Below are 26,985 nucleotides of genomic sequence, written 5' to 3' on the forward strand. Positions count from 1 at the left end.
CAAATGCCCTTCATCCCTTTACTCTGGGCTTGGCTCTCTCCATGAAATCTCCTGCTGGGACTTAGTAGCCACGTTGGGGCAGAAACAGTTCAGTTATTAGGGAATTTAAAGCTCTCAGGTTGGAAGTGATATCCAAGGATGAACAGCATCACCTACACCTGCAAGCTCGGTAGAAATGCAGACTCTTAGGCCCCAGCTGGGCCTACTGAAGCATCAGGTGCATTTCAGCAAGGTCCCCAGGAGACTGATATGCAAAAGAAAGTCTGACAAGCATTGGTCTAGTCAAACTGTCCATCCAATTCTCAAGTCCCCTATAAAACCGATCAAGAGTTGTTGAGTCTGTCCTTGAACATCTCCAATAATGGTGAACACCCTATGTCTCAGCCCATTCCCTCTTGAGTACGGTTCATAACAGTCCTCACTGCAGGATTCCCCCACGTCATTCTTGTCCTTGGCTTCCCCACTCCCCATCCCTTAGTATCACTTTATCGTGGCTCCAGGGACTCAATACCTATAGCAAGCACCCCAGGAATTCACCCCAAGCCCAAATCTATAGGAACCCACTCCGAAGGTCAAGGGAGATCCTATTTCTGAGAATCTCCCTGCCCAATTTTTATTAACCTTCCTGCCTGATGTCATTTAAGTCTGGGTTTCAGCACTACAGACCTTTGCCCTGGAGCTCTCAGAAGACAGAGGGAGCCCAGCCAGAGAGGACTGCAGGGCCCCCTGGTCTTCCAGGGCCTGGGCCTCCCTCCCACGCGCCCCCCCCACCCCTGACCGTATTCTCCTACTGGGATGATGCAGCCAGGTCCAGGAGCTGCTTGTTGCCCGTGGACAGGAACGTGGACGTGTGTGAGGCCCAGACCTGTTGGTCCCCTCCTGCAAGGCGGTGGGGAGCTCAGCTTCAGGCCAGCAGGCCAGCTCTCATGACACAGTAGCATGAGGAACTCCCTGACTTAGGGCACACTTCATAATCCGAATGCACGTGACCAGGTCTTTACCTTGTGGGTCCCCACACCAGATGGATTTGGGGATCCAGCAGGACTTGTTATGACAGGTAGGAACCCTTCAGGAACAATGAATTTGGAGTCAGTGGCCTGGGCCAGGCTCCATCTCTTACCCCTTCTGAGGTTCAGTTTTGGGGTGTGTAAGTGGGAAATGGACATGAAATGTGATCCTGGGGGTGGGGGAGATGGAAACAGCTCAGTAGCTGAGGAAAACCAGGCCATGTTAACTCCAAGGGCACCTTTAGCCCCGTGTCAACTGGCTCAGTTGCAACTCTGACCCCCAGCGCCAGCCCCGATGGGACCCCCCTGGGAAGCAGGTCTCCTCACAGCCCTTCCGTCTGAGCCTCCATCTCCACTGAAGGCACCTCCACATGGGCCTCATCCTTATTGTAGTGAACCCACACCTCTTTTCCTTGCCTTGAATGTCTCCAGAGACCCTGTTCCTTCCCTCTGCTCCTCCTGGGCTTCAGGGAGCAGAGGCTGGAGTGGGGAAGAGCCGACTGGCTACACGTGATGTACTTCCTGCTTCCCCAGACAGCCTCTGCCCTGCCTCCCCCTTGGCTGCCCACTCCCAAGGCTCCCTGAGCTGCCGCAGACCCACCTGCACTCCTCCACCCACGACGCCACTGAAGGCTGTAAAGTGCTCACCCCTCTATGCCTGTCCAGCATCCCCTCTGCTCCCGAGGCTACCCGGGTCCGTAACCCGCCGACCTCCAGGGCACGCCCCCCTCACCCATGTTGGAGATCAATGCCATCCTGCCATGGATGTGCTGGAAAGAGCACCGGGCTTTGGGGTCTGAGCCTGGCTCTGCCCCTGACAAGGTCACCTAGGTGACCTTAGACGAGGCCCCTGCCGCTCCCTGTGTCTCAGTTCACTGGTGAAATAAATAGAGAGCTTCCTGCTATGTAGCACAGAAGGGCCACCACATCAGGACCGTGGGAGGAGTCAGGGCAGCACCGAGCCCTCTTCCACACTGACCCTGAGGTTGACCTCCTCCTGGAACCTGCCAGGAGGGGGGAAGCAGGCACGTGGCAGCACTGCCAAGGACAAACTCCTGTCCAGACTCATGCACTGGAGCCGAAGCCCTGCCCCCACTCTCCCCTCAGCCCCCTAAAATTAGGCAGTCAAGGGACAGGGTACCTTCGGGGTCTTCTCCAGCCCAGGGTGGTTGTTGATAGACAGGGGATCTGAGCCTCAATATTTTTTCTGTAAAATGACAACAGAAGCATTCCCTCACTCTCAGTGCTGTTCAGACAGTGGGTGTGAAAGTACTTGGTAAACTGTGAAGCCACAGGTGGGCACCAATGAGAGAGGGCATCGTGTGCTGTGACTCACTCCACCTGCGGCCATGGCAGGCATTACTAATCAATGACGCCCTTCTTCCCTTCTGGATGGTTAAGGCCACACCCTAGGCCTACAGTTCTCAGCTATGGCCACTCCCTTGAACCACTTCACTAACTTTCAAAAGATACCAGTGAAACTTGGGCCCCATCCCAGTAGCCTGACTTAATTGGTTTAGAATAGAGGCTCAGACATCAGCATTTTTTAAAAGTTCCCAGGTTATTTTTCAGCCCATATTGCTCTTGGCAACCACAGTCCAATGACCATGTAGACTCATGTAACACAGTGGCTACCCTGCTTGTTACTCATTGTCCTTAGTCCCGTCCCCAGAGCCCTCTCTTGTTTCCCAAACTGTCCACCAAGTCCTGTCTGGTCTGTAAAGCACATCCAGCCCAGCCTTCTCACCCTCAGACCTACCAAGCTAACTCAGGTCCCGAGCGCGGGCCTCAGTGTGGGGCTCCTGACTGCCTCCTACAGGAAGCTCCACTCAGTCTCCAGCGCCTTGATCTGCTGCTCTAAACAACAGACCCAGAACCCAGAACCACCTTCCCACCCAGGAGACCCCTGGGAGCCCTGAGGCAGAAAAGGATGTGGGAGAGTTCCTCACTCCATCCCAACCACCGCCCCTCCCCCGAATCTGGGTGATAAAATGGCAGCATCTAGAGAAGCAGCCTCCATCCCCATATTTGTGAATCTAGCATTTCTTCTAAGCCTCTCAACTGGGAAGTTCTTTCTGCCATCCCACCTCAGTCCTTACTGCTGCAAAGGGAACAGGGTGGCAGGGGCAGCAGGTGTGTGTGGATCCTTTGCTGAGGAAATGGCAGTGTCTCAAGCCAGTTCTGGAAACACACACACACACACACACACACACACACACACACACACAGACACTGGCCTCACCTTGTCAACCGGGGAAGCAAAACTTGCTTCTGAGTCTTGATCTGCTTGCCCTCCTCCACCCACACCTGCTGAATGGTGGTGTTGACTTTCTGGTTGAGGGCAGCTGATGGTCGCCTCCTGGAGGGGGTCAGGGGCTCAAGCCTGGCCCTGCGGCCTTGCCTTAAGCCCCAGCCACTACTCTCAAGTTCAATCCGTCAGCCCAGCCCATCCTTCCCATCCTCCAATCCCTCCACCTCCATCTCTGGAAGCCCTTCGGACTCCCAAAGACTTCCTGGCTGAGTTTTGCTGGCTCCTGCTGGTCACTGGGGAATCTGTCCATCTGTCCTCCTTCCAGCCCTCCTCACCACGGGGCAGGACTGGCCACCCCAACAGTAGTTCCAGGGTGGACAGGTGTCTGGAGAGGTACCAACTGCATAGTCACTAAATTTCACAATCTGCCCCACCCCCATCTCACTCCCCCTCAGTCCAGGCTCAGGTGCTCAGAACTCTCGTTCCCGATCTTAGATTTTCTAACAGAGGGGCCAGCATGTGTGGTTCCCACCAGCTCCACCCTTCCTTGGAGACACGCCCCCCCCGGAAGGCCAGGACTGTGAGAGTGGGAAACAGGCTGAACAAAGGCAGACACCTGTCCACCAAGCCCCTACCTTCCCTCTGAGAAAGATCCAGCTCTCAGGAAGAGGCCAGGACCCCGGTCAGGAGGAGCAGGACCGTTTCTGCCAGTGGACACAGATAACACTTTTGTTGAAAACCACAAACCAAGCTGCACACACCCCCGCTCTCTGCTTTCCTTTCTTCTCCCCACGCCGTCTCCTGCCCTCTCCCCAGACTCCTCTCTGCGCTTCACCTCCCTGCAGTCCCAGAAGTGCTTCCGGCCCCTCTGCCGTGTGTGGTCTGAGAATGTCTTCTTTTTCTGCTCTACAGAGAAGATTAACCTGGAAATACAGGCTGCACAGGCGATGCACGGTGGTGTGGTGTGTCCATGTGGGTGTGTGGTGTCTGCTCACGTAAGTATCTGGACTGAGGTCCATGGGCACACCTTAACTACTCAAGAGGCCAAGGCATCAGATCATGCTGTTTATTGAGGATGCAGCGGGAGGGCCTTTAAGAAGAAAGGAGAAACGAACAGGCCTCCTCTTCCCTGCTTGTGGGTGCAGGAGAACGAAGAAAGAGACCCTGAGTTGTACTTGGTCCACTCAGAATGAGTCATGAGCCAGCCAGGGAGGGGCGGGGATGGCCTCGCTTGGTCGTTTGTCTTTCAGCCCTCCTTTTCCTGAACACAGAGCCGCTCCTACCATAGGCAGTTAGTAGGAGCTGGGACAAAGGCCCCAGTGTGAGAGGGAGGCCTCAGTCTGAGACCCACGGGGCCAGAAAGAGTAATTAGCGACTGAGCCAGAGGCTGTGCAGGGGATGGAAGACTGGGAGCTGGTGGCATGGCTTGGGGACCACAGCCAAGGAGGCGAGCCCCAAGCGTGTGCGGGGAGGAATTTCACCAGGCTTAGTCGTCCACAACTGTCCAGGTTCAGGATGACACATGTGGGTGGCCAAGGCCAGCACTGGAGGTACAAAAGCAGGGCCAGCAGGGTGGGAGTGGGGCTGAGAGCAGGCTAGGGAGAGCGCATGTGGGAGCCAGGAGTCAGGAGACCTTGGTTCATATCACAGCTCCACCACTTACCGCAGTGCCACCCTCTTAACCTCTCTGAACCCCAGTTTCCTCATCTGTAACAACAGGTAACGCTTGCGTCACAGAGTCTTTGTGAGGATTCAGTGTGATAAAATGACAGGAGATGCTGCTGTTGTTAATGTACATGAGAATCTTGTCTCCCCACCTACTAGAACTGAGACTGCAGCCTACGTTCCCAGGAGCAGCTCCGAGTAAGGCCTTAATAGATATCCACAGAAGGAACTTGAAGGGGTGCTCTCTGAGCCCACTTCTCCTCAATCACTGAATCAACAAATGTTTATTAAGCAGCTACTCTGTGCCAGGCACTGTACTAGACGTTGGGAAAACAATGGGAGCAAAGCAGCCAGCTCTCTGCCTCCCTCTGTTCCAGTGGAAGAAGGGACATGCAGGTGTCTGGCAATGACAGAAGCCTGACAAGTACGGGGGAGACACAAGTGCCAGGAGAGCACATTGATCAGGGCAGGAGGGGCAGAGGGATGTGGTCCTAGCCCACCCTGGCGGGTGAGAGAAGTCTTCCTAGGGGAGGGGGCTTCAAAGCAGGGGTCCTTGGGGCGAGTTGCAGATGAGATGCCCCAGGGACACCTGTTCTAAGGGTTTGACACAGTGACCTCTTTGGTCCCTTTCCTCTGCTGGGCAGAGATGTGGGAGGCTGACGCTCTCGGCCCACTCATTCCCCTCCAGCTGTGCCTGTCCATCCCACGCAAAGGCAACCAGCCACCTCACCTGCTTCTTCACATTCTCAATCTCTGAACGCATCCTCTGGATGAGCCGGGTGAGCTCTGAGATCTCATTCTTGGTGTTTTTGAGGTCGTCCCCATGCTGGCCAGCTGCCAGCTGCTGTTCCTGGAACTGGGGACCCAAAGAGGCGGAGCCATGCATGGGGGTGATGAGTGGGTCATGGGAGTACATGGAGGCTTGGGGTTGGTGATGCCATGGGGGCAGGCCACGCTGGACACTTAACTCGATATTCCGGCCTGGCCCTCATGCCTACTGGGGTCACCCTCCCCGGCCCGGCCTCAGCCCGGCTCACCTTGGTCTGGTAGCGCCTCGGCCTCGGGCTTGCTCTTCCGGGCGATCTCCTCGTACTGGGCGCGGACCTCATCAATGATGCTGTCCAGGTTCAGGTCGCGGTTGTTATCCATGGACAGAATGACAGACGTGTTGCTGATGCGGGACCGGATCTGAGCGATCTCCTGAAGGGGAAACAGTGATGGTCTCAGGACTTGACTGATGGAGGCCAACAACCTCCCTCCCAAGGTAAGCAAATCCTGGTGATGCCAATTTAGAGGCTCCAAACCAAGGCTGTTGCTCTCTGGGCAAAGCGAGTTCCCTCCAGGCCCCAGACAGAGCCCTGCTGCTATGGAGATAAGGCCAGGACCATTTCCTTCCCACCCAGAGAGGAGATGAGGAGCCCCTGAGGGCTGAAATGGAGATGAGTGGTTGAGAGCTGGGGCCTGGGTGCCCCTCCCGGCCCCAGAATAGAGTTTTACCCGCTGGCAGCCCTCGGACGGGTGGAATGAAGAGACGGACTTACGGCTTCGTAGAGACACTTGAAGAACTTGATCTCCTGGCCCATGGAGTCCATCTTGGTCTGAAGCTCCACCTTATTGGCATAAGCTGCATCCACGTCCTGGAAGATAGCCCAGCCGTCCCCAGGTCACTGCCAGTGCAGCCCAGAAGGCAACACACACCCCAGCCTGGGTCCCCTGCGTAGGGAAATAGCCACCTCTTCTCTTTGGGAGGTTCACGGGAAAGAGGAGGAAGGAGCAAAAGGCCCAGCCCTGCCCCATCCTGAGAATGGGCTCCCGCGGCAGTAGGGATGGGGCGCCCCTCTAAGGAAGGGAACCCATCGAGGCTGCTGTCAGTCATCACTGTGACATCCGAGCCAGGCCCGCAACTGCAGGGAGAGCCCCTGTGTGTCATCCTCCGCTGTTCTTCACTGTGGACAAACCCCGACCCCATTAAACACTCAAGAATGCCATCATCCTCTCTGCCGTTCTATTCCCTTCTCTGGATACCCTTGCATCGTGGTTTTCCCCTGCCTTCCCCTCACTATTTCTGAATCAGTTCACTTTCTTTGAAAGCAGAGCACACCGGCAGGCTCAGCTCCTCCGGGTCCCAGGCCAGCCCCAGATCCAAGACCTGCCTACCCCTCACCTTTTTGAGCAGCACAAACTCATTCTCTGCCGCTGTCCACCTGTTGATTTCTTCCTCATACCTGCAGGAATGCCAGGGCTCTGTCGGTGAATATGTCTCACTGAGAACCCTCGTTTGCCCAGGGAAAGACCCTGAGCGAGGGCACAGATGCTGAGGGGCTGCAGAGTCCAGGGCCAGTAGGGCCAGCCAGGCAAGGAAGGCTTCCTGGAGGAGGAGATGTGGTCACCGATTTTGGAAGAAGGAGATTATTGAAGATCCAGCTTCAAAAATGAGGAAGGAGCGCGGGGCATGAATGTCCTGTAGGAAATCTCACATCTGTCCTAGGTGCCAGGCTGGAGGAGCAAGGGGCAAGTTTCCGTTTTCTTGGGGGTGATTCTGCTTGCTGTGACAAGGAACACTGCCTCCCCCCACCTCCAGAAATGTTAAGCTGGGGTAGCTGCCCACTCCTGCTTGACGAGCTCAAAAGGGACAGGGACAGTCGTGTAGCTACAGGGGGTCCTCTCCCAGCTCAGCTCTTCTTGTAGTCCTCCACCACACCCCGCTGGCTCCTCAGGTCCAAGTCCAGCCTCACCGGGTCCCCGGAAAGCGTCTCCAGCTGCTTGCGCAGGTTGCTGGTGCAGCCCTTGAGGATGGGCTCCAGGTTGTTCTTAACAGCTGTTCGGGTCCAGCTGCTGCAGCAGCTCCCACTTGGTCTCCAGCACCTGGTGCTGTTGCTCCAAGAACCGCACCTGGAACCCAACGCCCAGAAGTGTTGAACCACCACGAAAACAGTCACACCCGTCACTCCCAGGGAGCTTTGCAAAGCGCTCCCCTGCATTTTCTCCTTTACCCCTCACAACATCTGCATGAGGTGGGTGCGTCGTTAACCCTATTTTGTGTAAAGGAAACTGAGGCATAGAGAAGTTGGGCTTCTTTCCAAGGTGAAATAGTTTAATAAGTGGCGGAGCCCAGAACTGAACCCAGGTATGTGTCCCCATAACCCATGCATCGGATCACTCTGAACCCACTGTGGCCAAACCAGCCCAGGGCAGGGGTGAGCTTGAAAGTACTGGAGCAGAGTCAGGAGGGGTTCATCTTTGAAAAGGTTGACCACTCTAAAGAAGGCAGTCTGCTCTCCATTTTCTAACATCTCAAGCTCAGCAAGGCTCAACGGACCAAGAACTTCTGGGTGCTCTAAATTCCTGCATCAGCCTCCAACCACATCTCTGCTCCTGCCTCTTCCTTCTCCCCTAGTCCTTCGGCTCAGGACCATCTTCCCTAGAGCAAGCATGGTTTATGCAGCAAGACGGACAGACGGAGCTCCCCACGCCACTGTGTCCTCACTGGGCCGGGAAACTGACCTGAGCTGGTGGGTCTGCATACACATCTCTTGTTTGGTTTGGGGCTTTTTTTTTTAATGTGACTTCCCTTAATCGTACATGAGCACAGCTACTGTTTAAACAAGGTTGTGTCCCTTAAAGTCAGAAACACAGGATATTAGAAAACTGTCTGGTATTCAGTGTTGAGATGGGATTGGTCACCAAACAGCTTGCGTCCAGCAGATCTTCCAGCATTTGGTTTGGTTTAACCAGTCCTGACTTTTTCATGTCTATTCATAAGACTAAGCATTGACCAAAGAGAAAACCCTACACCCAGGACACCACAATATACATCTGGACTCCACATCTGGATGACCGATAGGATGCACCCATCTTCTCCGGCTGCCCTGGGTTATGGGATTGTACTCCTCTAGAGACTAAAATTATTTAGGAACCCTCCAGGCTTCTGAGCCTGTTTCCCCCTCACCCCAGGCAGACCACCTTTTTCACAGAGGTGACTGTCTTCATGTTTGTCTTTCTTTCCATGTCTCCAGACTTTACTCCTTAATGAGGTTTGACCAGCCCAGCCGAAAGTCAGTCCACTCCCATCCCCCCAGACCTCAAACTTCAGAACACTTTGATCTCCTAGAGGTGAAAAGGCTTAGAGGTAAGAAGCCACAGAGAAGGTGCCAGCCCCTGGAGAGAGCAGAGGCAGCAGGGAATCCTCCGAGCCAGGGTCCAGAGCTGTGGGGAGGCGAGGCTTTGATGGCCACTGACCATCACAACATAGGATTTGTCCTGGGCTGACTTGTCCTTGGTGCCTCACTGTCACGTGGCCAGCATAGCCCTCCAGTCTCCAGTACTAGGTCTGGAGGCAGGAGGCTGAGCATCCAATCTTACCTTCCCTCCCCGGAGATGACCTTGGGCACGGCATTACCTCCATGCTTTTGCCGACCCACAAAATGGGAGCAATCATTTCTTATCTATGGAAAGTCAGGGCCTATCTGGACTGGATGATCCCTTGAGGCCTCTTCCAGACCTTTGCTTCTTCTCCTTCTCAACACCCCTACCCTAGCTCTCGGAGATAGAAATGACAGTAACAATAACCTCCATTTGGGGAGTACTTAGTATGTGTCAGGCATCGTGCCAACATCTTCACATGTGTTTTCTTTCATGAATCCGACAATGACCCCAAGAGGTAGGTTAGTATCTCCATTGTAGAGATGAGGAAACAGAGGCACAGACAGGTTGAATGACTCTCCACGTGTCCACATAGCTGGCTATGTGGCTGGCTTAGCCACACGAAGTCACACAGCTGGTAAGTGATGGGGCCAGGGTGGAAGCCAGGTCTGACTTCAGAACACTGTGGAGACCTCTTCCCCACCACACTATTCTGCTTCTCAAGAGAGTCCTTAGCCCACCAAAACTAATGCCCATGGCCAAGCCGCCTGTGAATGACCACACACCGATGCTCCCAATCCACCTGTCAAATGCCTAGCGGAGAAATCAGCTTGCAATTGATGGGAGGAGGACAGCCTCCCTGACCACTCAGGGGCAGACTCCCTCTCACTGGCTTTCCCTGTGCACAGCCTGCATGGGCCCAGGCTTAGCAATAGCACCAAGCTGACCCTCAGGAGTAAGAAGCAAGGGTCTGTCTTCTCTTTGGAGCTCCTGCCAGTAACCCTGACAAGCCTCTGCCAGTAGAGATTGACCCACCTCTGTCTTCTCTCGGGAAAGACTACCCAGGAAGCCTCAATTAAGTTACTCTGAGGTTAGAAAATATCCAACTTGTCCGCAGTAAGTGCCTTCTCATTTCTAACCTCAATCCCTCCTGCTGCAACAAAAGCTCATGTTCCAAGAAGAAAAGAGAAGTGCTGTTCACAGGTCCCCCAGGTCCTAGCAGACCCACCTTGTCAACGAAGGAGGCAAATTTGTCATTCAGAGCCTTGATCTGCTCCCACTCCTGGGCATGCACTTTCTGAATCTCAGGGTCTAGCGCCACATTGAGGGGGGCCAGGAGGCTCTCATTGACGGTGACCTGGTGAATGCCTCCAGGCGGGCACACGGGTCCGAGGGCCACACTGCCAAACATGCTGCCGGCAAAGTCTCTGGCCCGGCCCCAGCCAAACCTATAACCTCCACTCTTCCCACTGCTCCTGACCATGTTGAAGGAGATGCTCCGGAAACCGCCCAGACTGTACAGGCTCTGGCTTCCGAAACCCCCGCTGAGCCCTTTGTCCCCTGCCCGGTAGGAGGACAAGCTGCCCCCCGAGAGCACAGCTGAGCAGCCGCTGAAGCCCCCCTTGGTGGCAGCTCCCGACTTGCAGGTGAATTGGCGGCTCATGCTTCCGATGGAGACGGAGCTCAGACACAGGAGGGACGGAGGCAAACTCCCACACAGCTCTGCAGGTTGAAGCGAGGACTGGCAGGTGCCCTTCTTTATATGCATTTGGCACTGGGGCTCATGGCTGGCCAGTCGAGAGCTTAATTCGTGGGTTTGGCTTGCCTGGGAGCAAGAAGTCATTTTCTCTGTGCTGAGCTAGAGATCAAGCCTTCCCACCTCTGAAACAACATGAAAAAATCAAATTGCTGGGTTGCAAGCTTTGCTCATGTAATTTGGGTCTTATCTAATTAACCTGCTGTTATAGGGTAATTTCCCCCAGGCCCCAGCCTCTTCAGGGGGATGTTGCTGGCTCTTCACCATCCCTATCCTGATGAATCTTCTCTCGGTTGTGGGCTTCCTCTTGGGGACCCCGTGGGAACAGATGGACTGCCCTGGACACAGCAGGCTGCAGCGTAGAGGGTCTGGGGGCTTCAACCATAGCTGAGTCCTCTTCTTTTCTGGAAAGGGGCCATTCATTGAGCTGTTTACCCCTCCCCCAGAGCCCCTGAGACACACCCCACTGATTGGCCTCTTCTAACCCACAGAGGACAGCAGCTATCTCTGTGGGGTATTAGGGGTGCTCTCCCTAGCATGGGGACATGAGCAGCCCAGGCCAGAGCCAACCCTGGACACAGGGGGTCCTTGTGCTTCTGTAAGTTCTCCAAGAAATGGGATTGCCACATTCTCCTCTCTCAAACTCCCAAAATAAGGCAGGTTAGAGGCTTGTGCAAGGGGTGTCTAGCCCTTCAAGCACTGGACAGAATGAAGAAGGAAAGAGGAAGATGGAGTTGGGCAGGTGGCTGAGAAATTCCCAGAGTCAATTGGGAGGAAGGAGAAAGGCTCGTCCAGGGCCTGGAGGTTTCAGGGGAAGCCTCCTGAGTGGTCCATTTCATCATGTCTGTCTTTCCTCCGAGGTGTACTTGCTCATAAGACTAGGAGCAACTTGAGGTCAGGAACCATCTGTTTAGAATGTAAATGAGAAGCTGTTGTCAAGGTGAGACTGGACTCCTACTGCCTCCCTCCAGACCCAGGCAAGCCAAGAGCGCAGGCCGGCTTGGGCCCTCCCTGGGGAGTACAGGCCTGGCCAAGAGAGGTGGCCACGTGAGCATGGTGCGTCCCGCTCCAAACAGTCCTGTGAGCCCTGCCCCAGACTCTGCCTGCCGCCCCCTCCCTCCTGGGTCACTGGCTTCCACAGTGGACCCCAGTCCTCCCCCATGATTGCCACTGCTGCTGTGGCCCCAGCTGTGCCCATGACTGGCTCTGGCCCCTGGAGATTGCTGTTGCCCAAAGATCCCTGCTGGGGGCCCGTGGGTGGGCTGTGACTCTCGGCTGGGTGTGGCCACAGGAGGGAGGAGAATCTGGGGCCAGGCTGGTGTGGGGCTCGCTGTCACTTTGTTTAGGGGGTTAACTTGGAATCCCTTCCCCCCCGCCCCGGCCCCTGATCTCCTCCCCAGCCTCCCCCTGCCCTCTTGTCTGCATGGTTCACCAGAACTTCTCTTTCCCTCCCTTCTCTCTTCCTACCTCCTGTCTCCATCCCGCCTCATCCCTCTTCTCCATCTTCCATCCATCCTTCCCTCTCTCCCTCTTGCTCTGCTGCTCGCCCCTCCCGGCCTCTTCGCAGAGGTCTTCCTGGGCCAGCAGAGCCTGACTCTCCCATCTCCCTCAGCCCTTGGCATGTTCTTGGCATGAGCTGGAAGGACAGAGAATCTGTGGGCAGTTTCCACGAGCTTCCTCTGGAGGCTGCATCACGCGTCATCTCAGCTTCCTTCGTAAGGAGAGTTGAAGTTTCCCAGATCAGATGCCTGCTGGTGCGCTCCTCCGTCCCTCCCCTTCTCCCTCAGCAAATCTCTATTGCGCACTTGCTGTGTGCCAGGCATTGTGCCCAGAAGCTCTGGTACAGCACTAAAGGCCAATCTCAGCTCTTGGGATCCAGTCCTCACATGAGGGTGGTCCCCTTGAAGGTTTTGCTCTCCGTGTGTTTCTCTGACGCGCAGGACGGTTCCCCAGCCCAGCCTTCAAAGTCCCTGCAGCTGCCGCCCTGCCCCCGCCCCATCTAGCAACCTCCTTCCTGGCTGCTTTTTGCTCTCCTGCACCCTGGACTCCTCTGTCCATTGACACCTGGATGGAGGTTGCCATGTTCCCTAGGGCCAGGGGTCTGGGCAAGGGTTCCGTGGCCCCCGGTCGACTCCTCTCTCCATACCTTCCCGCAGGGCCTAGGACCAGCCTCTGGACATCCCTTCCCAGGTGTGAGAGGACTGACAGCTGCTGGAGCAGCAACCACACGGCAGGGATGGTGCATCTTCAGGGAGCCTCTGCACCTGCATCCACCTCGAATGGCGCCAGGTAGGAGCAGCCCAGGCTCCGGCAGCTGGCTCCCAAGGTCTGAATTCCACGCCACCACCCAGCGCTGCTTAACCCCTCGAAGCCTCAACTTCCCAGCTCTAAATGGGATCGTAACTCTTCATGGTGTAGTTGTGATGATGACATGTGTTAATTCATGTAAAGTCTTGGCAAGTGCCTGGTATATTTCAGTGTCCAGTACACGTTAATCGATGACCAAAAGTAGAGCATGAAGGAGAATTTAGGAATCGGCCTGTCTTCTCCTCTCCTCCTCTCTCTCCTTCCTCTCCTCCTTTCTCTCCTCCGGATCAGCACATTCCCATACGGTGTCATCTGCTCTTGGGGGACAAGGAAGGGCTGGTGTTCCCAGTGGTCCCAGGCTCAGGGAATCTCTCCACACAGAACATCTCTGATAATGGAAAATTCACCACTAGAAATAATAATAGCCACTGTCTAATAAGTGCTTGCTAAGTACAAGACTTGATAGAAGCACTTTTCAGACATTAAGTATATTGATATTGATCCCTTTATCAGACACTCACTGAGCACCTACCAAGTGCTGAGGGAGGTGACACAAAGTATCCTACCCTCAGAGAACCTAGCTTCTGGATCCCTCCAAACATAGGTATCTCTGGGAAAAGCATCTCATCAAGCTATTAACAAGTCATGAACACCTTAGCATAAATTAGTTAATTAGATACTGGCCATTAGGAATGAAACACCCGATGTTTTGATGAAGATGATGATAGAAGATGAAGGAGGGGTATTCTGGGCCACCCACAGGGAGGGTGGGCCCAGGTGGGGCTCCTAGGGTGCTTACTGGTGTTTTTGCTGGAGGGAAAAAAGGGAAGGACAGGGCTGCAGTTCACCAAGTTACAAAGGCCCTGCCCCAGCCTTAACTGAGATCCGGGGAGACTTAGAGGCAGAGGCAGGAGGAGATAGAGCCCCCTGCTTTGGGAGACTTCTCGAGCTGGTGAGGGAGAGAGGATGTGATCTACCACGTCCCCCGTCCCAGCTTCATCTTCCCCTCATGCCCATTGCAGTATCGGGTATTGCCCAGTTTTCTGGGTGGGAATTAAATTCTGAGCGATGCTTGGCCCGGCATGGATATCTCTGGGCTGCAGTTTTGCTCACCTGTGAATTGGTGGGAGGCAGTGTGTCAGATCAGAGAACCAAACCCCCAAGTTACCGGGAACATCTAGCTTGAACATTCAAGGAAAATTTACATTGCTTGTTAAATAAATTACATTTTTATGGCTCTTGGCTCTACAGCCAAAATGTTTTATTCAATTTACACAAATAATTTGTAGCTTTCTTTATATTTTTTTTCTACATCTGTGACAATGATCAATTTGGCACCTTTGTGTAATTCCATGGCCTCAGACAGAACCCATTGGCTCCCCACCCTCAGCATTCTGGGGTTCTATAAGCTTCCAGAGAAGGCCTCAAAGACAGAAAGGCAAGAAAATCTAGTACAATCAAAGAGGGTATTTGCTGGGTGAGAGGAAAGGGGAATGCACAAAGGAGAGGCAAGACCTGGGGACAGTGAATCCACAAGGGCTGCCTGGAGGAGGAGGGGGTTTGGATTCCAGTCTTTTAAGGTAAAAAGGCTTGGGTAGACTGTCAGTGAGGAGTGGTAAAAGCAACCCAGGCTGGCAGGAGGAAGGGCATTCGTGAAGGAAATACCCTCCAGGCTGGAGTGATTATGAGTGAAAGGTGGAGGGAACCCCAGATCCCAAGCTGTGCATGTGACGGGGCAAGTGATAGGGAGCCATTGAGGGTTCTTGAGCCAGACAGAGCCTGAGCAATACATGTTTGAGGAAGTATAATCTAGCTGCTGTGTGAGTAGGAGCGAGGGTGGGGCGTGAGGCTAGAGGCACTGAGAAAGGGGCAAGTGGTTCTCTGAGCAAATAATTGTCTCCAAAATCAGGGAGAATGAGCTGGGCTATTTGGATGACATCAGCTCCGGTCCTGCCAGCCCTCCTCAGCAGATGGACCCAGGAAATGAGCATGTTTTCTGTGAATCCCCCCACAGGTCCCCGTCCTCATCCCCCTACATCCTCCTATAGTTTCGGGCAGGCAGGGCACTCAGCCCCAAGCTAGCTGGATGGAGCACAGTCCCTGGGGGGCTTGGCCACAATCAGAGCCACACATCTGGGGGCAGGACAGCTGTTCAGCAGGTTTGCAGCTGGCAAGGCTGAAGGTGAGCTCACCCGAGAGGAGCTGGGATATAAAGGCCGAGGAGGACTGTCCTGCCAGACACTCAGCTCTGCTCCCGTCCTGCTGTTTGGCTGCCAGAGAGATGCCTTCCAGGGCAGCCCCGTCCCCCTCGCTTCCTCCTTGCTCAGCTCCGTGGCCGGAACCATCTCCTTTGAGTTTTGCTGGCCATCTCCTTCCTCCAGCCCCACCCCAAGCCTCTGGCGGAGTGTGTGGACTCAGGACTCTGAGGACCCAGGTCTTGGTCCTGCCATGTGACCACGGGCAGGTCTCCCAACTTCCTAAGCCTATGTTTCCACATCTCTAAAAAGGGGGGTGCTAATACCTGCTCCACCTACTCCCAGAAGTGGATAGGAGGTGGATAGGAGGTAAATAATAATGATGATGGTAATGATAATAGCTAACACACAGTGTGAGCTCTGCTGGGCACTGCTCTAATCACTACACATATATTAACTCATTTAATGCTCACAGCGGCCCTGTGAGGCAGGTGCTGTTGTTATCCCCATTTTACAGATGAAGATACTGAGGCACAAGTTAAGTAACTTACTGGTGGTTGCACAGCTAGTGAGTAGCTGAGCCAGGATTTGAGCCAGGGTTCAGCCCAGGCAGCCTGGCTACCATCTGCGCTCGTAGCCTCTACACTGTCCTGGCTTTCTCATGTGCAAATGTCCAGTGCAGGTGCCTGCACGGTGTGAAAAACTGAGCTCACCAGCACTCACTTTTCCTGCACTCTTCTTCCTGTCCCAGACTCTCTAGGCAGCGGAACTGACTCCCTCGCTCCCCTTCTCAGCCTGCTTTACTCTTTTGAAGACAATTGTAATTTCAGGACTTGGGTAGGTGTGCTTATGAGACGATTGCATGTTTCTCACATGCATCATGCTTTTCCCTGATGACATGCTCTGGGCTGTTCTTCCAGCCTCCTGCCCACCAGGACAGGCTTGTCCTATCCTTTAAGACAAACCAAGACACCCCTCCTCTAAGAAACCTCCCCCAAGCCCTCCCTGGGTCAGCTGCACCTTTCTGCACACAACCCTCTTGCCCAGGTGCTGTGTGCATCTCTCCAGCCTAACAGTTCCCTCCGAGGCCAGGCGATGCTCTCTGCTCCTGGGACCCAGGCTCGGGTTCATGATAGGAATTGTGAGCACTGCTCACCAGCTGAAAGACGTTCTCCCATATGTGTCAGAGGCCACGTGGGGGTCCACATCTACAGGCGGGTGGTCGTGAACACGAACTTAAGCAGAGTGGTGCCCAGGGACTGGCATGGCTGTCTCGGTTGTCTGTGGCTGACAACTACTTTGATGAGTTGGTGCCTGATTATACCAGTTGTTAAGTATTTTGAGTATCTTCCGTAGACTTGAGTCTGTGAGCCAATGAGCACGTGTCTATGCATGTGTACCCCGGTTTCTGTTGACAGCCCACCCGACAATGGGCCCCATAGTAGACTAGCTATCGCTTTCAGCTCTCCATGTCTCCATTCCTCTCTGTTAGTGGCACACAGGTGAGATCAGATTGTCCTGTTTTTATTATATTCTTTTTTAATAATGGGGAATGTGGTGACTCCCAGCTGGAAACCAATTGAGGGAATCAAATTCATTCATTCATTCAACATCCCTGAGACCATGAAAGCAAGAAAGAATATCCCTTCCCACGGGTAAGAGGGAGGACCAGGTGACTTCTCAAGGTCAGAGCACCCGTTGTTTTTTTTTTTAATTTTTATTTATTTATATTTATTTTTGGCTGTGTTGGGTCTTCGTTTCTGTGCGAGGGCTTTCTCTCGTTGCGGCAAGCGGGGGCCACTCTTCATCGCGGTGCGCGGGCCTCTCATTATCGCGGCCTCTCTTGTTGCGGAGCACAAGCTCCAGACGCGCAGGCTCAGTAATTGTGGCTCACGGGCCCAGCCGCTCCGCGGCATGTGGGATCTTCCCAGACCAGGGCTCGAACCCGTGTCCCCTGCATTGGCAGGCAGATTCTCAACCGCTGTGCCACCAGGGAAGCCCAGAGTATCCATTTTAATGGGACTTTCTCTACCAATGAACGTGGATGAATCAGTTAAAGCCTCACACTACACCAGGCTTGGAAGCAAGCTTGGGACGTTTGCAAAGATCAGAAAATGGGAAGGTCAGAGGCAGAAGGAAAGGCACAGGGAGGAGAGGCAGGAAAGAGTGAAGGAGGTTCCAGGAGACAGGGCACAGACATTGTGACTGCCATCCTCTTTTGCATCAGTGACTTATTCTGCAATAACTGAGCAAGCATTCAGGGCCAGGCATTTGCCACATACCAGAGACAGATGAAGACAGAGGTCCCCCAACCCCCAGGCTTGCCCTCTGCCAATCGAATGGAGGGAAAGTTATCTCCATCTTTCTACTGGGCGCCACTGCTCACCCTATCTATATTCCAGGTTGCTATCTGACATATGGTGAGAAAGGCTGGGAGCCAACTCCAGGGACACAGTTCCTCTGGCCTCTTCTCTGCTACCCACTCCCCCACAATCTATTTTTTATTTGAGTTAGATTCACATACCATAAAAATAACCATTTTAAAGTGAAAATTCAGTGGCATTTAGTACATTCACAAAGCTGTGCAACCACCACCTCTATCTAGTTCCAAATATTTTTATCACCCCAAAAAGAAACCCAGTACCCACTAGCAGGCACAACTCATCCCCCCTACCCCAATCCCTGCAATCACCAAACCTCTATGATTTACCTATTCTAGACATTTCATATGAATGGAATCATACAACATGTGACCTTAGGGGTCTGGCTTCTCTCACTTAGCAGAATGTTTTCAAGGTTTATCCACACTGTAGCATATACTTCCTTCCTTTTTATGGTTGAATGATATTCTGTAGTAAAGTATATACCACAATTTTTTCATCCATTCAGACACTGATGGACATTAGGGCTGTGTCTTAGTCCTTTCAGGCTACTATTAACAAAAACCATTCTGGCGGCTTATAAACAATAGCAATTTCTCTCTCAGGGTTCTGGAGGCTGAGAAGTCCAATGTGAAGACACCAGCATGGTCGAATTCTGGAGAGGACCATTTTCCTGATTCATAACCAGTGCCTTCTTGCTCTGTCCTCACATGGTGCAAAGGGCCAGGGAGCTCTGTGGGGTCTCGTTTATTAAAACACTAATCCTATTCATGAGGGTCCACCCTCATAACGTAAGCGCCTCCCAACGGCCCCACCTCCTAATACCATCACCTTTGGGGGTTAGGATTTTAACACATGAATCTTGGGGAGACACACATGCAGACCATAGCAGACTATTTCCACCTTTGGCTATTGTGAACAGTGCTGCTATGACCATGCACATACACATATTTGCTTAAGCACCTGTTTTCAATTCTTTTGGATGTAGACCTAGGAATGGAATTGCTCGATCGTATGACATTTCTATGTTTAACTTTTCGAGGAAGTGCCCAAATGTTTTCCACAGTGGCTGAACAATTTTACATCCCCTCCAGCAACGTAAAAATGTTCCAATTTCTCCACACCTCTGCCAACACTTTTTATTTTCCATTATTTTTTATTATAGCCATCCTAGTGTGTGTGATGTGGTACCAATTTGTGGTTTGGATTTGCATTTCCCTGATGACTAATAATGTTGAGCATCTTTTCATGTGCTTGTTGGCCATTTGTATATCTTCTTTGAAGAAAGGTCCATTAAATTCCTTTGCTCATTTTTAAACTGGGTTGTCTTTTTGTTATTGAGTTGTAGGAGCTCTTTATATGTTTTGGGTGCTAGACCCTAATCAGATACATGATTTGCAAATATTTTCTCTCATTCTGTAAGCTGTCTTCTCATTTTCTTGGTAACGTCCTTTGATGTATAGAAATTTTTAATTTTAATGAAGTCCAATTTCTCTATGTTCTCTTTGGTTGCCTGTGCTTTCGGTGCCATATCTAAGAATATACTCCCAAATCCGATCCCCTACATTTTGTTTTAAGAGTTTTATGGTTTTAGCTCTTATATTTAAGTTGTTAATCCATTTTGAGTTAATTTTGTATATGGTGTGAAATAGGGGTCCAACTTCACTCTTTTGCATTGTAAGAATCGAATTGTCCCAGCACTATCTGTTGAAGATATTGTTTTCCTCCACTGGGTGGTCTTGGTACTCTTGTCAAAATGGCCATAGATGTATGGATTTTACCCCCCAAATCTGTCTGTTGGAGCCAAGGGAGAGGCTCACATGGCAGGATGGACCCTGCGTGGGTAGCAGGTTGTGGGAGGCATTTCCTGCAATTCACAGTATCAAGAATCTGTGTTTTAGTAGGACCTCACGGGGTCATTTTTGCCTCATGGGGTCATTATCATGGTCCCAATGAGATTGTCTCCTGTGTGTATAGCCTCTGGGGACCAGAATCCTATACTTCCGTGGTCTCCCAGTGCAGGGTTTTGCACTTTTCCATTAAAACACCCTACATTCTGTTTATCCTAAATCCCTCCTATTGGCATCTCCTTAGAAGAGCCAAGTGAAGCCCTCAGCTGGAAAGAGGCGGGTGGGGGAGGGGTGGGAGTGTCCTCACCGCATCATACAGACATTTGAGGAACTTGATATCTTTGTCCAGAGAGTCCTCTTTGGTCTGGAGCTCCACCTTGACCTTGTAGGCTGCATCTGCATCCTGCTGAGAGGCACCCAGAGCCATTGGTCAATACAACCCTCATCCCATCTGCTGTCCTGTCCCTGCCCCAGAAACCATTTGATTTCCTATTTTTGCCCACAAAGGGAAACATGTTGATGAATAAAATCCCTCAATATTGCTTTTCTCTCCTATTCACTGCATCTTTGGAAATAGGGAAAGAAGAAGGGGTCTGCTCTTCCTCTGTTACACCTGGAGAAAACAAAGCCCAGAGAGGTAGAGTGAGTTTCCTCAAGTCACACAGGAAGGCTGAGCTGGACCAGAGTTTCCCAATTTCCAGACCAGATTTTCTCCTGTCTGCCTCTGTCCATTTCCTGGGTGTGTGTCTTCTTCTTGCTAGAGGCCAGAATACGACTCCATCTCCATTCAGGCACCAGTCTCTCCCCAGGAGGCCAGGGCTGGAGTCCTGAGCAGGGTTGTTTAGGATGGGGATTCGAGGGAAACCAGAGTCCATAGGCTCTTCTCTCCCTCACCTTCTTGAGCACCACAAACTCATTCTCAGCTGCCGTGCACCGATTAATCTCCATCTCATACCTGTGCGCAAGGAGAGAAGATAGCAGAGGTCTCAGTCCCCTCGGCCAAGTGACCTACTCTTCCCACTGGCCAGGCGAGCGCTGGGGATGCAGAGTCCCCGCAGGATCTCCCGGAAGTGAGCACTGCAGGGGCTGGTGGTGGCAGTACCGTGTCCCTGAGTTGCCTCATTTTCATTCCACTCTCTGGATCCTAGGAAAATATCCAGGTTCCCCAAACCAGTCACTGAACCAATCAGTGGATCAATGAGCAAAGGAACTTCTTCCCATCAACCAGGTAGGAAGTTCTCATCAAACAAGGGGGGTCCTTCCCCCACAGAGGAGAGGTGTGAGTCCCTGACCCTGGTGCTTGTTCCCTCCCCTCCTAAAAAGTGGCACAGAGATTGGGTGAGCCCAGGAACCTTTAAGAACATGACCCATGACCTTGGCTGGGCCCACTCACCTCTTCTTGTAGTCCTCCACCAGGTCCCGCATGCCCTTCAGCTCCAAGTACAGGCTCACCCGGTCCCCGGACAGCGTCTCCAGCTGCTTGCTCAGGTTGCTGGTGCAGCCCTCGAGGATGGGCTCCAGGCTGTTCTTGCAGTTGTTCGGGTCCAGCTGCTGCAGGAGCTCCCACTTGGTCTCCAGCACCTGGTTCTGCTGCTCCAGGAACCACACCTGGAATCACACGGATGCTACCGTGTCCTGTGGAGAACTCCATTGACCGTCCCCCTCCCCGGTTATATAGATTTTCCTAAAGTCATTTGGCTCCAGTTCTGACTCTCCACTCATGGAATTCCATGCAAACAAGACCCTTTACAAGTGCTCCTTCCATAGCCTTTTGAATAAAACCAATCATCACTGAAAACCCACTGAAGAAGGAGATTCCACAGGGCTCTTCTGTTGCCTGACCCAGCCCGCAGGAGGTGCTCTTCCTCTGTCTCAGCTAAGGGTTTGTTCTGCACCATGAGCCTTTCCCCCTGATTAGTGCTGATTCTATCAGCCATTCATCTGCCTTAAAGAGCCGGAGATGCATCCAGCTGTTCTCCAGATTCCCATCACTTCTTTCTCAAGGTAGGGCTACCCTTCACCCAATTTCCCATCCTTCTCTGTAAAATCCCCGAAGAAAGCAGCACATTCATTTATTCCTTCGTGCCACCTAGCTCACAGGTCTGTTCTTCTCCCTGCTATGATCACACCGTCCTTCCTGAGGTCCAGCAGCAACCTTTCTATCCACAATGCCCCGTGCACTCCCAGGCAGCATGGAATCACTCACATCTCACTGGACTGTCTTATCCTCCTGGGAGACCCACCTTGTCGATCAAGGAGGCAAACTTGTTCAGCGCCTTGATCTCCTCCCACTCCTGGGCACGCACCTTCTGGATCTCGGGGTCCAGCTCCACATTGAAGGGGGCCAGGAGGCTCTTGTTGACAGTGACCTGGTGATGCTCCCAGGTGGGCACATGGATGGGCACATGGGCCCCAGGGCCACACTGCCAAACATGCTGCCGGCAAAAACCACTGGCCCGGCCCCCTCCATACCCAGAGCTAAGCCCAAAGCTGTAACCTCCAGTCCGAACGCTGTTACCAGCCACATTGAGGGAAATACACCTATTCCCTCCGAGAATGTAGAGGCTTCAGCTGCCGAAGCCAGCCCCAGCTCCTTTGCCAGCTGCACGGTAAGAAGCCACACTGGGGGCTTCCCTGGTGGCGCAGTGGTTGGGAGTCTGCCTGCCAATGCAGGGGATGCGGGTTCGAGCCCTGGTCTGGGAGGATCCCACGTGCCGCGGAGCGGCTGGGCCCGTGAGCCACAGTTGCTGAGCCTGCGCGTCTGGAGCCTGTGCTGCGCAACGGGAGAGGCCACGATAGTGAGAGGCCCGCGCACTGCGATGAGGAGTGGCCCCCACTTGCCGCAGCTGGAGAAAGCCCTCGCACAGAAACGAAGACCCAACACAGCCATAAATAAATAAATAAATAAATAAATAAATAAACCCAAAAGTTAAAAAAAATAAATAAATAAGAAGCCACACTGCCCGCAGCCTTCCTCAGCCCCACTGCCGAGTGCCCACTGAAGCCACCCTTGTCACCACCAGACTTGATGTTCAGTTGCCGGCTCATGGTGGCAAAGATGGAGTTGGCAGAGCTGGAGAAATGCAGTCACCAACAGAGAGAACACTCGATGGGGCACCCGGAGCACGGCTTCCTTTCTTCCTGTCCATCCCTGGACACCAGAAAAGGGCGTCTCTCCTCTATCTCCTCTCCTCCTGCTGAAGGGCCTGGGGCTGTGGACAGTTTGGGGAACAGACATCTCCAAGCCCTTTGCAGCAACAAAGCAGTTCTGATAGCGAGTGGAATATGCTGTCCTTGCAGACTCGAGGGGTCTAATCGGGCGTTTATCTGTGCTCATAATTAGGGACCTGGAGAGTGATCCCCTTCAGAGATCTTCTAGCTTTATTTTTCCAGGGCTGCCTCTTTCTTGCTTATCTATCAGTAAAGCACAGGGGAAATGGCCGGGTTTGTCCAGAGAGGGCTCCTCGCAAAACCCCAGGCTTCCTCCCCAGAGAACCCATCTCCCTGTTACCCGGTCTTGTTGAGGAGCTGGGGTGTAGGTCTAGCCCTGCGCTGGGGGCTGGGCAATTGAGAGTCAATTGATGGTGAGGATGGTGATGGCCATGGTGGTGGTGGTTATAACATAGAAGGAAAAGGAAGAGGCAGAGGGGAATTTCCCCGTAACAGTGTTGTGAGCGTGGCCAAGCACAGCTACCCTCCCAGGCGATTTAATTGCAGGGAATTGCCTTTGCTACACGGTAGGATCTCTGACAGTCCCAATCTTCACCGTGCTGGCTACTCTCTAATTAGTCACCACACTCCACACCCCAGTCTTTGAGTTCACTGGACTAATGTGTGTCCCAAGGCTTGAAGAGATTGGTTCATTCAATAAGTAGAAAATTGAGTGCTACTATGTGAATTGCTCTATGCTAGACATCGAACAAGAAACATCTAAGACCCTCTCCTTCTTTCCAAGAGATTGAAATTGAACAGGAGACAAAATACAAGCACGTGAAAGTTGTTTTGCTGTTGTTATTGCTATAGTTTAATTCCATATGTTTAAATGAGTGACTCAGACAAGCCATTATTGAAATTCTGCTTTTTTAAAAAAAATCAGAATAAAATACATTGGGCTTTCTGAGGCGGGGGTTGGGAATGGGAAGGTGGGCCAGACTGGACAGATGCAACAGTGCATCCCAGAGGCAGTGAGTAGCCCAGGAGGGCTGCAGGGGAAGGTTTGACTTGGGAAGCAGAGGTTGATGGGAGAAAGATGACAGAGCAGGCCAAGACACTTCCCTTCTCCCTGAAGACAGTGTGGAATCATGTAAGGGTCCTCGGGGGAAGAAACTTCACAGAGCCTGTGCTTCCGATTGACAAACAGGCTCTGGGTTGCAGAAGGAGACCCATCGGGGAGACTGGTAGCCCAGGGAGCCTTGAGGGAGCTGAGCCCATGTGCACCATAATCTCCCACCATCTTGGTTAAAGCTACTCCTGGAGGGTAAGAGCCCTGCTCTGCAGAGCACACCACGTTGGAGGGGAATAGAAGGCAGTGCCACCAATAGTCCCAAATGGACCTTATCGAAGTCATGGCTGCTTGGTTTGAGAATGGATACCAAAGGTCTTTTTTCTCTAGTCCCTTGGCCTTTTGACTATTCCTGGACACAGTCAAGGAAGTCAGCATTCTGTAGAAGGTAATTAATGAAAGAAAAAGAAGCCTGAAGCTTGAAGGATTCTTGAAGGATGCTTGAAGGGTAATAAGACTTGGGGGCAAACCACAGCACCTTAGAATGGAAAGGACACGAAACTGAGTTCTCTGCTTTCCCTTTGAAAATGAGCTCAGGGCCAAAAGTGAGTTGTTGTCCTGACAGGTGGTTGGCAGCAGTCCTTTGGTCCCTCGGTGTCAACAGTTGGGCTCGGGTGGTGTTGACTAGTTGCCCCTAGGTTAACACGGCGTAGGCGCCGGGACGATGCTCCTGGGATGCCCAGTGATATTTCGCAGGGCTCAAGTCAGCCTCCTGGTCCACGTGTTGAGAGCAAGCTCCCCTCTCAATTGTTTAAGTGGTCCCTTCATAGCCCAGCAGTGGTGGGGTAGCAAGGCAGGTAGAAAATCGAGTGTTTGGCCTTGACACAGGATCTACCCCCGGGGAACAGTTATAAAGTGGCCTGGGACTGGCAGGATTTCAAGGGGCTGACCTTGACTTTTGGCTGATTTCCTCCTGGAGTTCCCACGGGCAAACTATCTCCCAACAAGCCTCACCCCGGTATTTACAGCGAGGCAGCACGCCACTTACAAAGAGGCAGCATAGGGTTCTGGACAGTCACAGAACTAGTCAAAATCATTAAATCCCCAGTTCTTCTTTGGACAAGCTGTTCAAAAAAAAAAAAAAGAAAATGAGCTCAGTGCACAAACCGAATCCTCTCAGCCTGTCTGAACCAGTTTGAAAGGAGCCTGTTTTTCCATTCTCGTCCAAAGTTAGCTAGCTCAAGCAAGAGTGTTCTTCTGCTTTTCTCCCTCTCTCCCCACGCCCCCTCCCAACACCCTTCACATTCCTGACATGAAATTCCCTGCGTCCTAGGGTATCAAGTCCAACAGCAGATGGGACTGAAAGCTTGGGTCGAGCTCACAGTTGCCATCTGGGCCCTAGACACAGGGCTGGGGACACGGTGGATGGGACAGGATGTTCCGAGACTGAAGCAGAAAGTTCTGTGATTGCAAAAAGGGAAAGGGGCAATGCTGGGCACAAAAGACGAGGGTAAGCACCCCAAGCAAGATGACTGAAGCAGCTAAAGACTATTTTGTAGCGTGGCCAACTATCCCGGATTGCCTGGGACTGAGGGGTTTTCCAAGTAAGACATGGGACTTTCCATGCCACAACCTGGACAGTTCTGGAAAATCTGGACAGTTGATCACTTTATCATCACCCACCATATCACAGAGTAGAGAGTACCAAATTCTCTAGTAGTTTATGGGGGTCACTGAAGTTATAACTCTCCAAGTCTGTGAAACTTACATGCGCAGGCAGTTCACTGGCCTCTCTCCATCCTTACTGGTCCTTTGTCCCCTGCACCCAACACACACTTGTCAACATGAATTCCCTAGATTATTAAGAAAACAGGTAGCTGGATGGCATCAATTTAAATTCAATTCCACTCTCATTTATTCAAGTCCTGTTATAAGACACTGTATTGAGTGAAAACCCAGACAGGCAGTCAGCGTGGTCAAAATTCCCACTTCTTGGTGACCATTAGGGTAGAAGACATTGTGCAGTAAGCTTCTGTTTATTAAAACTTAGCAGAGGATGTTCAGTGACCTGAAACCTGGCGGCAGCTTCCTTATCACAGCTGGTCTCATAGAACTTTCTACCGTCTCTCCACAAACCCTATCTCTGAGTCTCAGACCTTCCCTACATCCTCTCCTCAGCACCAGCATCTCCTTCCTTCCCTCTGCTGTGGTCCAGCTCAGGAGACAAATGTCAGAGCAGTTTAGCCAAGTGGCTGCAGGGACCTTAAGGCGCCTTTGTGCCAGTTTTTCTTCTGTGCAGATGCAGCCCTTCACTGGAGTGCAGAGCTGGATTTCAGCCCCCACTCACCCCCTCGCCGGGCCCTAGTGCCGGGCACAGCCCGCACAGCCCTCAGGACAGCCCTGGTGCCTGCCCGAATCTCAAGGATAGGCTGGTGTTATACAGGTGAGTGGGAGCCTCTGGCCAGAATTCTCCCTGCTCCCAGGGGGAGGGTCATCAGGGTCTCCTGGCTTCCCCCACCCCCATCCCCGTGCTGTCACCTACTTCTCCAGGCCTGCACTCTGACTTCCAGTCCCCTGGGTTTTTTCCTCTCTGAGCTCCTGAAAGAAAGTGATGGACCCCCGCCACCCGCCTCTGCCCACTCTGGGCTCCATCCACTAGGAACTCTGCCCGGCGCCACTGCCCTCTGGCTTAGGGATCTGCAGACTAGTTTTCAACGTACGCAGCCTGAGTATCCTTAGCCTTCAACACCTCGTGGATATGCCTCACTAAACTCCTCATTCTTGATTCTTTCTCTCTCCTCCTACTCTGACTCCTAAGGCTTTCACGGCTGGCTAGACCCCCAGCCCTGCAGTGGAGATCAAGCACGTTTTAGTTCTCTTTCTCTCCTCTTTTTAGAAAGAAAAGCGCTCTGGACTCTTTAAAACTCCACCCCACCCCCTGCCTAGTCATCCGCAAAGCTTTCCTCAGCTCAAATGCACAGAGGTATGTGGAGACAAGAGCCGTCTTGCTCTGGGAAGAACACATTGGCTTTCATTTGCTCTTTTCAAAATACCACCAGCCCCCATGCTTCTATTGTTCCATCCATCTCCTCACCTCAGACCACCCCGCTAACCCCAGCCCCTTCTGGAAGAAGTTTGCATCGTATTTTCTGACCCCCAAGCCCCTTTGTTGCATGACTCTTCTTTTGAAAGAGAACAGGGAGGCCGG

At 52.6% G+C, this 26,985-nt stretch overlaps 2 protein-coding genes across 2 annotated transcripts; both read right to left on the bottom strand.

The window, feature by feature from the left end:
• Positions 1 to 1,760: 1,760 nt before the first annotated feature.
• LOC309609306 (keratin, type II cytoskeletal 71-like) lies at positions 1,761 to 11,939 on the bottom strand. Its single transcript, XM_082350571.1, is given in 8 exon segments — positions 1,761 to 5,779; positions 5,961 to 5,973; positions 5,975 to 6,123; positions 6,465 to 6,560; positions 7,088 to 7,148; positions 7,600 to 7,736; positions 7,738 to 7,815; positions 10,295 to 11,939. Coding segments are annotated over 8 exon segments (1,467 nt in total). The 5' UTR covers positions 10,910 to 11,939; the 3' UTR covers positions 1,761 to 5,461.
• A 1,985-nt stretch (positions 11,940 to 13,924) lies between these two features.
• Positions 13,925 to 26,214, bottom strand: LOC309609635 (keratin, type II cytoskeletal 74-like; the record flags this gene model as incomplete). Its single annotated transcript, XM_082351350.1, is given in 9 exon segments — positions 13,925 to 13,939; positions 19,863 to 19,958; positions 20,450 to 20,510; positions 20,949 to 21,163; positions 21,799 to 21,932; positions 21,935 to 22,001; positions 22,003 to 22,122; positions 22,126 to 22,189; positions 22,551 to 26,214. Coding segments are annotated over 9 exon segments (825 nt in total). The 5' UTR covers positions 22,604 to 26,214.
• Positions 26,215 to 26,985: the final 771 nt, after the last annotated feature.

Source organism: Balaenoptera borealis (assembly GCF_965194805.1).
Source record: "Balaenoptera borealis genome assembly, chromosome: 13".
Lineage (NCBI taxonomy): Eukaryota > Metazoa > Chordata > Mammalia > Artiodactyla > Balaenopteridae > Balaenoptera > Balaenoptera borealis.